General features: G+C 37.2%; 2 protein-coding genes across 2 annotated transcripts; both read left to right on the forward strand.

Moving 5' to 3' along the window:
• The first annotated feature begins 1665 nt into the window (after window positions 1–1665).
• On the forward strand, window positions 1666–5532 carry LOC131619275 (uncharacterized). The gene is made up of 5 exons (XM_058890388.1): window positions 1666–3797; window positions 3852–4182; window positions 4354–4885; window positions 4997–5143; window positions 5417–5532. The coding sequence occupies exons 1-5, from the start codon at window positions 1666–1668 to the stop codon at window positions 5530–5532; spliced, it is 3258 nt and encodes a 1085-aa protein (XP_058746371.1).
• Window positions 5533–5535: 3 nt separating this feature from the next.
• LOC131619276 (uncharacterized) lies at window positions 5536–7533 on the forward strand. The gene is made up of 2 exons (XM_058890389.1): window positions 5536–6022; window positions 7457–7533. Exons 1-2 carry the CDS (start codon window positions 5536–5538, stop codon window positions 7531–7533), a joined length of 564 nt encoding a protein of 187 aa, XP_058746372.1.
• The last annotated feature ends 10944 nt before the right edge of the window (window positions 7534–18477 follow it).

Below are 18477 nucleotides of genomic sequence, written 5' to 3' on the forward strand. Positions count from 1 at the left end.
GGTTGAGTTGTTGTTGTGCTCATAAGAGGAACTGAATCTGAATGTGAAACTGTCCAATTTGATGAGTAGGAATTGAGTGGTCATCATGTTAAAACTGATGTAGTATAATAGGTTAGTGAATCTAGATGAAAGGTGTGAGTTAATTTGTGAAATTATGATGTTTTAGACCTGAAATCGCAGACGGGAAGTGATGAAAACGAGTGAGAACGGACTGGTGCGAATGCAGACTTGGAAAGACAATTTTCCTGTCAATTTGCGTATGATACGCGTATGGGTTGAGGCCATACGCGTATGAGGGACACACCCAGGGGGCTATACGCGTATGATACGCAGCCCTGTCCTAACATAGTACAACCAACTGGTGGAATGCGTATGGTACGCGTATGAGAGAGAGATCATACGCGTATGAGAATGTGATACGCGTATGGAAGAGTTTTTAGTGCAATTCTGATTCTGGCAAAACGCGTATGATATGCGTATGGGCAAGGGGGTATACGCGTATGGCTTAGCTGTACGCGTATGGTTACGCTAGTGTGCAGAATTTTCCATTTTTGTGATTTTCTCCTGATCCTTGAGTGAAATAAATACCTTTCTGAGTTACTTAAACTGTAAGACTTAGGTAAACATAGAGAGACTGTAAGAGTTATGCTTTGGACATAAAATATTATGTTAAGTTTGTGTTGACTGTTGTGAATGTAACTACAAAATAATAAAATTATAGTTGCATGTTGTTGAGCTGGTTGATAGCCTAAATGGCAACGAGTTGAAGGCTGAAGCCTTGTGTTGTTGAATTGTGTTGATTGGATGTCCATATTGCATACATATGTCGTTGAGGGCTTATGCTCTGTTGTTGGCCTGTATTGGCATTGTTGAAGGCTTATGCCTTGTTATTGCCTCTAATATAATGACATCTGTTGAGGGCTTATGCTCTGTTGGTACCACATGCATGTAGAGTTGATAGTTGCATTTTCATTCATCTGATTGACTGTAAATGTTGTGTAACGATGTTGTGGTGTAATTGATGGAGTGAGAATCTGTTTATGATTGTGTTTGTGCGTGGTGTAGATACTACTCCTTAACCATGTGATATTTCACCGTGTATTTATTGAATGTAATTCTCACCCCTTTTCTGTTGTTGTGTCTGTGCTTCTTCGGGAGTACAGATAACCAGGTACCAGAGTAGTGCTTGGATTGTCGAGTGTTACCTGATCGAGTCTTAGGAGTCGCTCTGATACGTAACACGGGAATGTTGGGATACGCTGTGCTTTGTTTTCTTTTCAGTGAAATGTTAAATTGTTACGTATCTTGATTTTGACATTACTGTTGGACCACCTGTTTAGTGGATATGATTTAATTGTTGAGGCCGTGGTGCCATGAAAATTAATAAGCTGTTTTGAATTCCGCTGCAGTATAGGATATTCTATTTTAATGAATATTAAATAAAGTGATGTTATTGTGAATTGTTCAGAAGATGTGACATCCTACTCGTATTACTCTGATTATTTATGTATTTATAACTTATTTATTTTCGATATGGGAAAGTGGGGTGTTACAATTGGTATCAGAGCAGGTCGGTCCGTCCGACCAAGTAGTTGAGTCGCTAACAAATCGAGTATGGTTAAAACTCGTCATCTAACTATGTTTTTGTTGCAGTGTTTAGTTGAAATGGCTGGGAGAAACGATGCTGCGATTGTTGCTGCTTTGGAGGCTATGGCTCAAGCTCTGGAACATCAACCTAATGCTGGTGAGAATGTTGGGTCTCACAGTTTGGCTACTTTCCAGAGGGAGAACCCGCCGGTCTTCAAAGGCAAGCATGACCCTGATGGAGCCTTAGAGTGGTTGAAAGAGATCGAGAGGATCTTTCGTGTAATGGATTGTACTCAGGCTCAAAAAGTTCGCTATGGGACGCATATACTAGCAGTCGAAGCTGACGACTGGTGGCTAGCAACACGACCTAGACTAGAAGCTGCAGGTGAAGAGATCACTTGGGACGTGTTCCGAAGAGAATTTCTGAGGAAGTATTATCCTGAGAGCGTCCGTGGCAAGAAGGAAATTGAGTTCCACGAACTGAAACAAGGGGACATGTCAGTGACTGACTATGCTGCAAAGTTCACTGAATTGGCCAAAGTTTATCCATACTATGATGGAGAGGGTGCAGAGTTTTCAAAATGCGTTAAGTTTGAAAATGGGTTACGCTCTGAGATCAAGAAGGCTATAGGGTATCAACAGATCCGCGTTTTCCCTAACTTGGTAGACAACTGCAGAATCTTTGAGGAAGATAATGCTGCTCACTATAAGATTGTCAGTGATAGGAGAGGTAAGCAGAGTCAGCAACGTGGCAAGCCTTATGACACTCCAGCTGGCAAGGGCAAAGAGAGAGCTGCTCCGGGCCAGAGAACAAGTGGGGGAGGTGCTCCTGCCCCGATTGTGTGTTTTAAATGTGGCAAGGCTGGTCACAAGAGTACTTACTGCACTGATGACGTTAAGAAGTGTTTCCGTTGTGGCAAGACTGGTCATATGATGTCTGAATGTAGACAAAAAGAAGTGGTTTGTTTTAATTGCGGTGAAGAAGGACACATTGGAAGTCAATGTCAGAAACCAAAGAAGGCACAAGCTGGTGGTAAGGTGTTCGCATTGGCTGGTACTCAGACAAGCACTGAGGACAGACTCATTAGAGGTACTTGCTTCATCAATAGTATGCCTTTAATTACTATTATCGACACTGGTGCTACTCATTGTTTTATTGCTGCTGAATGTGTTGAAAAGTTGGGTCTTGTGCTATCTTCGATGAATGGCGAGATGGTAGTTGAGGTTCCAGCTAAAGGATCTGTGACTACATCTCTTGTTTGTTTGAAGTGTCCGTTGTCGATCTTCGACAGGGACTTTGCTGTTGATTTAGTATGTTTACCGTTAGCCGGGCTGGACGTAATTTTGGGAATGAACTGGTTAGAATATAACTATGCTCATATCAATTGTTATAACAAGACTGTGAGATTTTCAACTGCCGAAGAAGAAAAAGCTGGCTTAGTGTCGTCTAAGCAGGTACGACAATTGCTGAAGGAAGAAGTAGAGATGTTCTCGTTGATGGCAACATTGTCAATCGAGAATCAGAACATCATCGATGAGTTACCGGTGGTAAGAGAATTCCCTGAAGTTTTTCCCGATGAGATTCCTGATGTGCCGCCAGAAAGAGGAATTGAGTTTACGATTGATCTTGTACCTGGTACCAGACCTGTTTCTATGGCACCGTACAGGATGTCCACATCTGAGTTGACAGAATTAAAGAAGCAATTAGAAGATTTACTGGAGAAGAAGTTTGTCAGACCAAGTGTATCGCCGTGGGGAGCTCCAGTGCTGTTAGTGAAGAAAAAGGACGGAAGCATGAGACTTTGCGTAGATTATAGACAGCTGAATAAAGTAACCATTAAGAACAAATACCCGCTACCGAGAATAGATGATTTGATGGACCAATTGGTGGGTGCGAGTGTTTTTAGCAAGACCGATCTGAGGTCGGGTTACCATCAGATTAAGGTCAAAGATGAAGATGTACAAAAGACAGCATTCAGAACAAGATATGGACATTATGAATATTTAGTGATGCCATTTGGTGTTACGAACGCGCCAGGAGTATTTATGGAATATATGAACCGTATCTTCCATGAGTATTTAGATCAGTTTGTCGTGGTGTTCATAGACGACATCTTGATATATTCTAAATCAGAGCCAGAGCATTCAGATCATTTGAGGACGGTATTGCAAGTGTTGAAAGAAAGGAAGTTGTATGCGAAGTTGTCCAAGTGTGAATTTTGGTTGAAAGAAGTCAGTTTTCTGGGACATGTCATATCTGGTAGTGGCATTGCTGTAGACCCATCTAAGGTAGATGATGTGTTACAATGGGAGACTCCAAAGTCAGCTACCGAGATCAGAAGTTTCTTGGGCTTGGCCGGTTACTACAGACGGTTTATTGAAGGATTTTTTAAGTTGGCACTTCCATTAACTAAGTTGACGTGTAAGGGTAAAGTGTTCATATGGGATGCACAATGTGAAGAAAGTTTTGTGGAATTGAAGAAGAGATTGACGACAGCTCCGGTTTTGACATTACCAAACCCAGGAGAACCTTTTGTAGTTTATTGTGATGCTTCTTTGATGGGTTTAGGTGGTGTACTTATGCAGAACGGTAAGGTAATTGCTTATGCGTCGAGGCAACTGAGAATTCATGAAAAGAACTACCCTACACATGATTTGGAACTCGCTGCTGTTGTTTTCGTACTAAAGATTTGGAGACATCATCTCTATGGTTCTAGATTTGAAGTCTATAGTGACCATAAGAGTCTGAAATACCTGTTTGACCAGAAGGAGCTGAACATGAGACAACGAAGATGGTTAGAATTATTGAAAGATTATGATTTCGGATTGAATTATCACCCCAGTAAGGCGAATGTTGTGGCTGATGCCTTAAGCCGGAAGACCTTGCACATGTCCGCTATGATGGTTAAAGAATTAGAACTGATCGAACAATTCCGAGATATGAGCTTGATTTGTGAAGTGACCCCGCAGAGTGTTAAGTTGGGAATGCTCAAAATTGATAATGACTTTCTGAACAGTATCAAAGAGGCTCAGAAATTGGATGTGAAAATGGTGGACATTATAGTTGGTTGTGGCAAATCCGAGAAGAGTGATTTTAAGGTGGACGCGCAAGGAGTGTTGAGATTGCGGAATCGAATCTGTATCCCTGATGACAATGATATGAAAAGGATGATTTTAGAAGAAGGTCATCGGAGTAACTTGAGTATTCACCCTGGAGCTACTAAAATGTATCAAGACTTGAAGAAGATATTTTGGTGGCCGAGGATGAAAGAAGACGTGGCACGATTTGTATATGCTTGTTTAACTTGTCAAAAATCGAAGATTGAACACCAAAAGCCTACAGGATTGATGCAACCGTTAGAAATTCCAGAATGGAAGTGGGATAGCATTTCGATGGATTTTGTAACAGGGTTGCCTAATACTGCAAGTGGACACGATTCAATATGGGTGATTGTTGATAGGCTTACCAAATCAGCCCATTTCATACCTATTAACATCACGTATCCGGTGGCAAAGTTAGCTGAGATCTATGTCCGAATGATTGTGAAGTTGCATGGTATTCCCTTGTGCATTGTGTCGGATAGAGATCCGAGATTCACTTCAGATTTTTGGAAGAGCTTGCAAGAAAGTTTGGGTTCTAAGTTGAGGTTAAGTTCGGCGTATCATCCTCAGACGGATGGTCAAACTGAAAGGACTATTCAGTCTCTAGAGGATCTGTTGAGAGCGTGTGTTCTCGAACAAGGAGGCTCGTGGAGTGCTCATCTTCCATTGATCGAGTTTACTTATAATAACAGTCATCATTCTAGTATCGGGATGGCACCTTTTGAAGCGTTGTATGGTCGGAGGTGTATAACTCCGCTATGTTGGCACGAATCTGGCGAAGGTGTAGTACTTGGACCGGAAATTGTACGAGAAACCACAGAGAAGGTAAAGATGATTCGGTAAAAGATGAAGGCTTCACAGAGTAGACAGAAAAGTTATCATGATAAGCGAAGGAAGGAGTTAGAATTTGAATCAGGTGACCATGTGTTTCTAAGAGTCACGCCTGTGACTGGTGTTGGTCGTGCCCTGAAGTCAAAGAAGCTGACTCCACGATTTATCGGCCCTTATCAGATTTCAGAGAGGGTTGGTACTGTCGCTTATAGGGTGGCGTTGCCGCCTAACCTTTCAAATCTGCATGATGTGTTTCATGTGTCGCAACTTCGGAAGTATGTCCCGGACCTATCTCACGTGATTCACATGGATGATGTGCAAGTGAGAGAGAATCTTACAGTAGAGACGATGCCGATTCGGATCACGGATCGTGAGATAAAGTCCCTTAGAGGTAAAGATATCCCGTTGGTGAAAGTAGTATGGACGGGGACTACCGGAGAAAGCATGACGTGGGAAATGGAGAGCAAGATGCGGGACTCCTGTCCCGAGTTGTTTGAACGAGGTAAGATTTTCGAGGATGAAAATATCGTAAGTGGGGGAGAGTTGTAACGCCCCAATTTTCGATATTTATTTATTACGTAATTGTTGGGTGTATTTGGTGCCTTAAACTGATATTTAATTTTTATTATATTAGTTTAATAATTAATTAGTAAATAGTAAAATGATTAATTAGTTATTTGGGCCAAGTAGCGATTAGTAAGTGGGAGGGTGTGTAGTAAGCCCATTAGCAAATTAAGGATTAATGAGATATTAATGAAAATAAAGAAAAATTAGAAGGAATAGTTTCTTTTTGGCAAAATTTAGAGGAACGTGAAAACAGAGAAAAAGGCTAGGGCAAGAGGTAGAAGAACTCCACCATTGTTGAAGGATCAAAGCTCAATTCTAAGGTAAGGGGGGAGAATGGGTTCTTTAAATGGTGATAACAACATGAGAGGGTAGTGAGGGTTCCTTTCCCTCTTTAGGATTCATAATTTATATGTCTGATTCCTTCTTTGATGTGTGAATTGATTTGATTTGTATGATGTTCTTCATGACTAATGAGTATTGTATAATTGTGGACGAAATTCTGTTTGGATTGATGAATTATGATGTGGTGTTGGGTGTTGGTTGAGTTGTTGTTGTGCTCATAAGAGGAACTGAAACTGAATGTGAAACTGTCCAATTTGATGAGTAGGAATTGAGTGGTCATGTTAAAACTGATGTAGTATAATAGGTTAGTGAATCTAGATGAAAGGTGTGAGTTAATTTGTGAAATTATGATGTTTTAGACCTGAAATCGCAGACGGGAAGTGATGAAAACGAGTGAGAACGGACTGGTGCGAATGCAGACTTGGAAAGACAATTTTCCTGTCAATTTGCGTATGATACGCGTATGGGTTGAGGCCATACGCGTATGAGGGACACACCCAGGGGGCTATACGCGTATGATACGCAGCCCTGTCCCAACATAGTACAACCAACTGGTGGAATGCGTATGGTATGCGTATGAGAGAGAGATCATACGCGTATGAGAATGTGATACGCGTATGGAAGAGTTTTTAGTGCAATTCTGATTCTGGTAAAACGCGTATGATACGCGTATGGTTACGCTAGTGTGCAGAATTTTCCATTTTTGTGATTTTCTCCTGATCCTTGAGTGAAATAAATACCTTTCTGAGTTACTTAAACTGTAAGACTTAGGTAAACATAGAGAGACTGTAAGAGTTATGCTTTGGACATAAAATATTATGTTAAGTTTGTGTTGACTGTTGTGAATGTAACTACAAAATAATAAAATTATAGTTGCATGTTGTTGAGCTGGTTGATAGCCTAAATGGCAACGAGTTGAAGGCTGAAGCCTTGTGTTGTTGAATTGTGTTGATTGGATGTCCATATTGCATACATATGTCGTTGAGGGCTTATGCTCTGTTGTTGGCCTGTATTGGCATTGTTGAAGGCTTATGCCTTGTTATTGCCTCTAATATAATGGCATCTGTTGAGGGCTTATGCTCTGTTGGTACCACATGCATGTAGAGTTGATAGTTGCATTTTCATTCATCTGATTGACTGTAAATGTTGTGTAACGATGTTGTGGTGTAATTGATGGAGTGAGAATCTGTTTATGATTGTGTTTGTGCGTGGTGTAGATACTACTCCTTAACCATGTGATATTTCACCGTGTATTTATTGAATGTAATTCTCACCCCTTTTCTGTTGTTGTGTCTGTGCTTCTTCGGGAGTACAGATAACCAAGTACCAGAGTAGTGCTTGGATTGTCGAGTGTTACCTGATCGAGTCTTAGGAGTCGCTCTGATACGTAACACGGGAATGTTGGGATACGCCGTGCTTTGTTTTCTTTTCAGTGAAATGTTAAATTGTTACGTATCTTGATTTTGACATTACTGTTGGACCACCTGTTTAGTGGATATGATTTAATTGTTGAGGCCGTGGTGCCATGAAAATTGATAAGCTGTTTTAAATTCCGCTGCAGTATTGAATATTCTATTTTAATGAGGAACAATAAAATAAAATGATGTTTTAGTGAATTGTTTAGAAGATGTGACATCCTACTCGCATTACTCTGATTATTTATGTATTTATAATTCGTTATTTTCGATATGGGAAAGTGGGGTGTTACACTTGCCACTATGAAAGAGGGCTCCAGCACCATAACCAAGAGCATAGCAATAATTAGCATCAAAATTTGTTGGCAACCCACATCTACCTTCATAACTGCACATTTTAAACAAATCCGGGTAACTGCAAGTTCTAACAAATGAAGTTAAACGGGCAAAGAACATACATACCATGCATGAGAGCAGAAGAAAATTTAATACAAGTTAATGGTGTTATAAAAAGTTAGGTATTTATAATCTCTGTTTAAATCATATAAATGTTTAATACAATTTACAACATGGAATAATATTAAATTAGATAAATTACCCAAAAAAGTGAGTCTGGCCTTTGAATTCTCCTGTATACTTTCCTTCTTGCTTTCTCTTTCCCAACTCAGTTTCAGCCATTTCAATAACCATTTTCTCTGTTTCAATTTTGGCAACCTAAATTTGAACATACCAACGTTAACAATGATACTGATTCAGATTGCATAAAGGAGACAAATAAGCACAAAATATAGTGCTATGCAATTTTAGGTACCTGAACATTTCCATGTGGATCTCTTTCAAGCAACAATTGTTCTTGGATTGCTTGAGGTAAAAAGTCAAAAAGCTCCAATGACTGATAAGTGAGTTTCTTCTTCACAAACCAGCCTCATCCACTGTATCATTAACAAGAATTTCATTGAGTGCTGCAATCAGATGCTGGACCTGCAAATAGAACAATAGCATGTACAAATGAGTTTATAAATAAATTTTCATAATGATTGTACAATGGGGAACCAACAATACATGATTGCAAGTCCTTATGAGTGAAAATTGTGATGCAGAGAGATAGGCACCTCGGTTCAAATACAATACATTGGAGATGGGCATTTGCACAAGCTATGTCATCATTTAGATCAGCAAATGCAAGCTCTGGTTCAATCATATGTATAAATGTGCTTTAAAAATTAGTATCTCTGAAAAGTAAATATTAAAATCAGTATAAAAATCACAACTTCACAACTTTATAAAAGTCACAGCTTTATGAAACTTTATCAAAATCACTAAAGATATCACTATAAAAATCACAACTTTACAGATGATAATCACAACTTTTTCCAAATAACTACTTTATAAAAATGACAAGTTTATGAATCTTTATAAACATCTTCATAAATGTGCTTTACAAAATCAGTATCCATGAAAAGTAAATATTTAAATCAGTATAAAAATCACAACTTCACAACTATATAAAAAATCAGAACTTTATGAAACTTTATCAAAATCACTAAAGATATCACTCTAAAAACCATAACTTTACAACATTACAGATTAAAATCATCAACGAATAACCAAATCTCATGAAGAAACTCAATATAACCAGATTCGAAACATCAACGAATAACCCATGAAGAACCCTAAAATGGCGTGAAGAACCCCCAAATCGCAATAAAAATGAAAAACAGAAAGACGAAAAACCCAAGAATCGCAACATGAAGAAACATGAGTTGTTATAAAAATCAAAATGAAAAGAAAACATGATGAAGAAGAGAGAAGGGAGAAACGTTTTTGTGTTACCAGTGGAACCCAGAGGAGCTCGAATAATCAGTCGCAGGCTTTGTGTGGAGAGAGAAGGGAGGAAGCAGAATGAATGTAAAAGTGAGAATGAGATGGAAATAGGAATGAAATCGTATATTGAAAGTGTGCATGGTAATGTCTATCGGGTCAGGCCAAATTTCAAATAATATTATTACACAATGGTTAATTTGGTGTATGGAAAGAACCAATAGGAAAAATGAAGAAAGGGTGCCACTTGGACTAATGGTGAAATATGATTGGTGTAAGTGAACTTTGATTTAGCAAGTTACCAAAATGGGCATATCTTAGTGCAAAATTAAAATCCACAAAAGGGTAATTAAGGGTGTTAATAGGCATGTTATATTCTTAGTTAGGTAGTTGATTAGGTAGTTGATTAAGACAAAAGTTAAATAATTATAAAAATTTGATTGTTATGGTACACCATGGTGTAAAACTGTTTTACACTTTTAATATATATCAATTAAATTCATAAAATATATGTTTAAATTTTAAAAAAATAAATAAAATATTATTTTAATTAAGTAATTCTAAAATGAGTTAAATGACTACCATATATATTTTTTTAATATATGAATAAATTAATATTGGAGTATATTGTAGTATTGTAGTATTTGATTAATTTCTTCCTTTTATGTAATTAGTTTAGATTACTTACACATGTGGCAATATACCACTGGCTTACTTCATCTATGTATATATAACACTATCTTGTATTATTCTATCACATTGAATGAATAACAAACTTCACCACTATCGTTCATTCTCTTCTTCTCTACACCATAACAACTTTCTGTTATTCAGCTGTATGGATTCTACCATAGTTGATATGGTATCAGAGCTACATTAGCTCTGGTAGCCATTGATTTTTTTGCTGCGATCCTCTCTTGTTTTCTTTTTCCTTCTTGATCGCTTCCTCTTCCGATTGTGCTCTCTTCAATGGCGACACAGAGCTACGCCGATTTCACCACAAACTCTGCAAATCTGTTTTATCTTCATCCCAACGAGAATCCGGCACTCATTCTTGTTACTCCACCTCTCACCGATAAAAACTACCATACTTGGGAGCGTTCGATGCACATTGCACTCATCTCCAAGAACAAGGAAAGATTCATCGATGGAACCCTTGTCAAGCCACCAGTCTCGGATCCTATGTATGCTCCATGGATTTGGTGCAATAACATGGTTCTTGCTTGGATACAACGCTCAACTTCCAAATCTATTGCCAAATCGATTATGTGGATTGAGAATGCATCCAGTGCTTGGAAGAACTTGCAGACTAGGTTTTCTCACAGCGACATCTTCCGCATCTCTGACATTCAAGAGGATTTATACATGTTTCGTCAAGGTAATCTCGATGTCTCTAACTATTTTACTCAGATGAAAGTAATGTGGGATGAGTTAGAGAATTATCGACCGATTCCGTTCTGTTCTTGTGCCATACCTTGCTTGTGTGGTGCTATTATTTCCATTAAGATGTATAGGGAACAAGATTACGTTATTAGATTTCTCAAGGGCCTTACAGAGAAATTTGCCCATTCTAAATCTCAGATTATGATGATGAATCCATTACCTAACATTGATAAGGCTTTCTCCCTTGTGATTCAGCAAGAACGTGAGATGGATAGTGTGGTAGCTAGTGTTATTCCTTCTGCAGGTTCGTCTGAGACTGTTTCTGCACTACAGGTTCAATCACATGAGGGCAACTATGCTGCCAAACTGGGTACACATCCTTCTCGTGGTAGGAATCAAGGTTCTAGTGCTGTAAGAGGGGGAAATCTTGTTTGTACACACTATGGCCGCACTAATCACACAGTTGTTACATGCTTCATCAAGCATGGATATCCCCCTGGTTATAGAAACAAGGCTAAGTCTCAAGGGAATTCGTCATCTCAAGCTAGTGCCAATAATGCATCTGATGCCTCTCCTCAGGGTTCAAGCACACCTTCATTTGGCTTTACCTGCTCCAACAATCCAAACCTACCTCCACAGCCAACTCTGTTTCCACCACTCCATTGGTTATGAATTCTCATTCAACCAATGTTAATGGTAAGCATTCTCATCTCTGGATCCTTGACACTGGAGCCACTGATCACTTTACTTTTGATTTATCTTCTTTTACTACTCATCATACCATTGTTCCCATTCCTGTTAGTCTCCTTGATGGCACACAAGTTATAGCATCTATCTCTGGCACCGTTGTGATTTCCTCATCCCTCACTCTATACAATGTCCTCTGTGTTCCTACTTTTCATGTTAACCTAATTTCTGTTGCTAAACTTGTTAGTCACAACCATTGCTCGGTTCAATTCAATGCTAATACTTGTCAGATTGTGCAGAGTCACTCCAAGACTGTGATTGGTATAGCTAATTTGCACAGGGGGCTCTATATTCTTGACACATCAACTTGTATTTCCTCTTCTAATAAGTCTTGTGATACCTCTGTTAATACCTCTTGTAATTTCACTTCCCTAAACAATTGTAATATGTGGCATCTTAGGTTAGGATACATTTCCAAGATAGGTTTACATACTATTTCTAAGTTCTTTCCTTTCATTACATGCAATACTGATAATGTACCTTGTGACTCTTGTCACTTTGCTAAACAAAGAAGGCTTACATTTCCTAATAGTACATATCAGTCTTTGATTCCTTTTAATATCTTACATGCTGACCTATGGGGTCCTTTTTCCACCATTTCTATTCTTGGCCATAAATATTTTCTAACTCTTGTGGATGATTACACAAGACACACTTGGGTTATTTTTTTGAAAACCAAAGATCAAACAAAACAATCCCTTATCAATTTTATTGCCTTTATAGAAAATCAATTCCACACCACCCTTAAGTGTTTAAGATCAGATAATGGCATAGAATTCATTGCCTTATCTGATTTCCTCCAGTCAAATGGCATCCTCCATCAAAGAACTTGTGTTGAAACCCCTCAACAAAATGGGGTAGTAGAGAGAAAGCATCAGCATATTCTTAACACAGCCAGATCAATTTTTTTCATTCTAATGTGTCTTTAAACCTTTGGACATTTTGCATACAGCAGGCTATTCATATTATTAATAGACTCCCTAGTCCTCTTCTACACAATAAGTGTCCTTATGAACTTCTATTCAACCAACCTCCATCCATGATCCACCTAAAAGTCTTTGGTTGTCTGTCTTATGCTACCTCTCTTCAAGCTCATAGGACAAAGTTCAAACCTAGAGCTAGAAAAGATGCGTTCCTTGGCTACAAGGAAGGTACAAAGGGTTTCATCCTTTATGACCTAGACACACATGACATCTTCATTTTAAGAAATGCCATTTTTTATGAAACAACTTTTCCTTTTAAGAAACATCTAGCTCCCTCCTCTGATCCTGTTGTCACTTCTCAAAGTCTCCAAAACTTGGATGACATCTCTCCTACTGCTGGTACAACCAACCTCTTTCCTAATCAGCAGCAGAGTACAACTGATATGACTCTTTCTCCTATTTCCAATTCCTCTAGTGACAGTGACATGACTCTCTCTCCTCCTCCTATTATCCAGTCTGAGTCAGTGACACAGTCTCCTAGCTCTCCTATTAACCAGTCTCTTAGCTCTCCTCTTATCCAGCCTGTTATCTCCCTCAGTTATGTTCCTTCTGCTAATACTCAGCCTACCTCTACCTCTCTACCTGTTCCTACTCAACAAATTTCCTCTCAATCTGTAGAGCATCCTATTGTTCCCACTAGACAATCTTCTAGAGCTTCTCAACCTCCCCAATACTTAAAGGACTATCATTGTTATTCCACTACATCTCCCTCATCCCCTAAGGTCCTTTATCCTCTTTCTTCTTTCCTCACTTATGAACATTGTTCTCCTGCTTACAAACACTTTTGCCTCTCTGTCTCTTCCAATGTTGAACCCAAAACCTATAACCAAGCTATCAAACTGGATTGTTGGAAACAGGCTATGGCTGCTGAAATACTTGCTCTTGAAGAAAACAATACATGGAGTGTGGTTGATCTTCCTGCAGGAAAGGTTCCCATTTGATGTAGATGGGTGTATAAGGTGAAATACAAGGCTGATGGCTCTATTGAGAGATATAAGGCTAGGCTAGTAGCAAAAGGTTACACACAAATGGGGGGTATTAATTTTTTTGACACTTTTTCACCTGTAGCCAAGATTACAACTGTTAGAGTCCTCTTATCTGTTGCTGCAATTAAGGGATGGCACATTGAACAGTTGGATGTCAACAATGCATTTCTTCATGGTGATCTTCATGAAGAGGCATATATGACTCTACCTCCTGGCATTTCCTCTGCTTCTCCATCTAAGGTATGCAAGCTACAAAAATCCCTGTATGATCTTAAACAGGCTAGCAGGCAGTGGTACTCTAAACTCTCCTGTTTCCTTATATCTTTAGGCTATTCCCAATCCCAAGCTGATCAATCCTTGTATGTAAAATCTCAAAAAGACTGTTTCACTGCTATCCTTGTTTATGTAGATGACATAGTTATTGCTGGTAGTTCTCTAACTGAGATTCATCAAGTCAAACTTACTTTGGATCAGCAATTCAGAATCAAAGATTTAGGCACCCTCAGGTTTTTCTTGGGATTTGAAATTTCCAGATCTTCTACAGGCATCTTCATGAATCAGAGGAAATACACTCTTGAGTTGCTCGAGGACACAGGTTTTCTTGCTTGTAAACCATCCTCTACTCCTATTGATCCTAATCTTAAATTGTCCCCTACTGATGGGACTCCTCTGGCAGACACAACCTTGTTTAGAAGGCTGATTGGGAGATTACTTTACTTGACTAACACACGCCCTGATATTTCATTTGCTGTTCAGCATTTGAGTCAATTTTTTGCCAATCCTCTTGAGTCTCCCTATCAGGCTGCAACTAGGGCGTTGAAGTTTCTCAAGACTTGCCCTGCTAAAGGTATCATGTTCTCAGCCTCTAGCCCTTTAAAATTGTTTGCTTTTGCTGATTCTGACTGGGCCAGATGCCCTACTACTAGAAGATCTGTCACAGGTTTCTGTGTGATTCTTGGTTCCTCTCTCATTTGCTGGAAGTCCAAGACACAAAACACAGTATCTAGATCCTCCACTGAGGCTGAATATAGAGCTTTAGCCTCTCTCACTAGTGAAGTCCAGTGGTTGCACTACTTGTTTAAAGATCTCAATATTATTTTTCCTCAACCTGCTTCTGTGTATTGTGATAGCAAGTCTGCTATTTACCTAGCTCATAACCCGGCTTTTCATGAAAGGAGCAAACATATTGAATTGGATTGTCATGTGGTAAGAGAGAAGATAAAATCCAACCTCATTCACTTGCTTTCTATTTCTACTACAGCTCAGCTGGCAGATGCCTTTACCAAGCCTCTACACTATCCAGCTTTCTCCTCTATCATGTCCAAGTTAGGCCTCTGCAGTTTGCACAGTCCAACTTGAGGGGGCATATTGGAGTATATTGTAGTATTGTAGTATTTGATTAATTTCTTCCTTTTATGTAATTAGTTTAGATTACATACACAGGTGGCAATATACCGCTGGCTTACTTCATCTATGTATATATAACACTATCTTGTATTATTCTATCACATTGAATGAATAACAAACTTCACCACTATCATTCATTCTCTTCTTCTCTACACCATAACAACTTTCTGTTAGTCAGTTGTATGGATTCTACCATAGTTGATAATTAATTATAATTATAAAAAGCGGACATGGTATAGCTAAACTGCCTTTTAATTATATTTCAATTTTAGTAAATAAAAAGGAATATTTTAATACCACTTGCTCTTACGTTCACACATCTAAGATAAGATAACTAGTGATTTTTCACCCAAATAAAGCTAAAAATGAGAAATTTGATCTTGCCACGTGTCTGAAATTCTTTGGATTCTATTCTGTAACAACCCCATTTTTCAATTGGAAAATGATGTTGATGTTTGGAGAATGTTATTTTAACCTCATTTTTCAATTGGAAAATGATGTTTGGAGAATGTTACTCCCTCTGGTCTCATTTATAAGAAAATATTCTCTTTTTAGATACATTGAATAAATAATGTATCTAGACAGTATGTTGTCCAGATACATTATTTATTCAATGTATCTAAAAAGAGAATCTTTTCTTATAAATGGGACCAGAGGGAGTATTTTTTTAAGGTGAACACTCCGGTATCTTTGAGATTAGTTGAGTACGGTACTTTTATCCAATTAAATAATAGTATTTAATATCACAACATTTTTTTGTTTTATTTTATCTTTAAAAAATAAAATAAAATCAATTTATACTAAAAGTACCAATACTCAACTAAAACTCATAGGTACCAAAGAATTTATCTTTTTTAATTGGTTAAATATGTTTTTACATTATAAAAATGTTAAATTTTAATTTTTAATTTTTATTAGAAAAACAACATATTTTGGTTTTTATAGAATTTTATGTTTTCAGTTTTAATCTATTTTATTTTGTAAAATTTCAAAAAACTGTTTATTTATCTTTTAATTTTTAAATTTTTAAATAATTTTTTCAATATGTTTAGAATACTCTGAAGCATTATTTAAAAAAGATTAACTAAAATTTGAATGTTTAACAATTATTTTTATTTAAATATAAACATGATAAACTAAAAAATCAACTAGAGCATTTTTCTTCAAAAGTGCTCTCATTTTTAAACCAATCAAAAGCGTTTTGTTTTTATAAAAATGCTTTGATTTTTCTATATATGCTACATCACTTTTAATAATGCTCTCATTCTACCAAAACTTTTAAGATAGTTGGTTAAAGCATTAATTATAAAAACGAGACTCAAAAGTTGTTAACAAATATTGCACGACATCATTTCATGTTCATATCTTAGTTTAGCAGTTTACCACTTTGCATTATTTATCATTGTAATATTGCAAGTTATTAACTATACGTATTAGTGCAAAAATAGTACATATTTCTTTTTATAGCTTGTATTTGAGTTTTGATTAAAAAGCAGTGTACTTGTACATATTAGATTAAGATGCTTATAGTGATTATTGCGCATCCGTTCATATCCATGTGCTTTATCACACTTTTACCATAAATAAGATAGGTCTATTAAGTTTCTAAAACAACATCATAGTTGTCAAAATGATGTTTTAGCAGTTTTGTATAGTAGTAGCCGCCAATAAAATAAAATAAAGCAAACTCATGTGAGATTATACCCAATTTTTTCAAAGTAGTATAGTGGTAGATATTTCACTTTTAAAATAAATGAAATACGCAGATTCAAAATCACTTATTCATTTATTTATATGATGTCTCTATGTAATTATCAATTAAATTGATTTAATGATACAAAAGTTCTAATAGTAGATACTAACCTTGTATCGTGATTTTTTATTTAACTGGAATATCCCTTAAACCAATTTGATTGGTTACCAAGGATATCCGACTGCAGAGACGTAAGTTCGAACTTGCGACATTTTACTTATTCTCTTTTAAGAGGTGAAATTTTCAGCCATTAAACTACTCGATTAAATTATTTTTCTCTCATAATAAATTTTAAAAAGAGACTATATATATATATATATATATATATATATATAATTTCTTCGATAAATTATATATTTTTATTATTTCTTTTAACATTCAAACATATATTTTTATCAATACATTATTGATGCTTGGGCAGGCGATCCTCTAATTCAATTCACTTCTTTGGAGTTCCTTTGGTCTTAGGTATTAGTAGTAATTCTATTGTCTCTGAATTTTTCTTTAAGGGTCATTGGCATTTTTCTCCTTGTTGGAATTTGTGATTTTTGTTTATGGTTATCAGGATTCCTATGAACACTATTCTGCAAGCTAATATTCATGACACTGTTGTTTGAAAGCATAATATTTCTAGAGATCTTTCTACCAAAGATGTTTATGTCTTCAACTAAGGTATTCTCCCTAAACTTCCTTAGGCAGACCTTATTTGGAGTAGTGATATCCCGCCTAATAAATCCATATTGGCGTGGAGATTAATTCACGATAAAATCCCCACGAATCACCTGTTCCTATCTAGAGACATTAACTTGGCTTTGAAGTGTGTCATGTGTAACTCTAACATTGAGACAACTTCCCATATGTTCTTTCATTGTAGTTTTGCTACCTCTCTTTGGCAGTGGATCAAAAGAAAGCTTGGTTTTTCGTCCATCCCTCGATCAATATCAGACTTAATTTCTTTATACAATACAGGTAGCTTAACACAAGCTAGTACAGTTCTGAAAGTTTCTCTCATTTTCATCCTCAATCACATATGGGTTGCTAGGAATAAGCTGAAGCATGACAATCATAAAATAAATTTTAGAAATGCTATCAATTGGATCTCTACTCAAATTAGATTGGTTGGAAATAACATTATTAATCTTTCTTCCATGTCCATGTTTCTGACCTTAAAGGATTTTGGCGTGTTTATCTGTCCTCCGAGAGCGCCGAATATAAAAGAAGTTCTCTGGTCCCCTCCGTCCTTGGGTTGGAAAAAATGCAACTGTGACGGCGCGTATAATATAGAAATGAATGCAAGTGGTTGCGGTGGTATTTTCATAAATGAGCAAGGTAATTTCCTTTTAGCTTTTGCAGAAAAGCTATCATCTGCCTGTGCACTGGTTGCAGAATTTTCAACGGTTATTGTGACTATTGGTATGGCTCTTGAGCGTGGTTGGTGTGAGTTTTGGATTGAGACAAATTGTGCTCTAGTTGTTAAAGTTTTATCCAACCCTGATTTTGTCCCAAGGGATCTTAGAAATAGGTGAATCTCTAGCACTCATCCATATAATATA

The sequence above is a fragment of the Vicia villosa genome, linkage group LG7 (genome assembly GCF_029867415.1).
Source record: "Vicia villosa cultivar HV-30 ecotype Madison, WI linkage group LG7, Vvil1.0, whole genome shotgun sequence".
Classification (NCBI taxonomy): domain Eukaryota; kingdom Viridiplantae; phylum Streptophyta; class Magnoliopsida; order Fabales; family Fabaceae; genus Vicia; species Vicia villosa.

What these genes read in the sequence shown, in the direction of transcription:
- LOC131619275 (XM_058890388.1), top strand. Translation starts at nt 1,666, where the DNA reads ATGGCTGGGAGAAACGATGCTGCGATTGTTGCTGCTTTGGAGGCTATG. An exon ending in TACTTATGCAGAACGGTAAG is followed by an intron (nt 4,183 to 4,353) that starts GTAATTGCTTAT and finishes CTGTTTGACCAG; the next exon opens with AAGGAGCTGAACATGAGACA. An exon ending in AATGATTGTGAAGTTGCATG is followed by an intron (nt 5,144 to 5,416) that starts GTATTCCCTTGT and finishes CACCTTTTGAAG; the next exon opens with CGTTGTATGGTCGGAGGTGT.
- LOC131619276 (XM_058890389.1), top strand. Translation starts at nt 5,536, where the DNA reads ATGAAGGCTTCACAGAGTAGACAGAAAAGTTATCATGATAAGCGAAGG. An exon ending in TCCCGAGTTGTTTGAACGAG is followed by an intron (nt 6,023 to 7,456) that starts GTAAGATTTTCG and finishes GCATTGTTGAAG; the next exon opens with GCTTATGCCTTGTTATTGCC.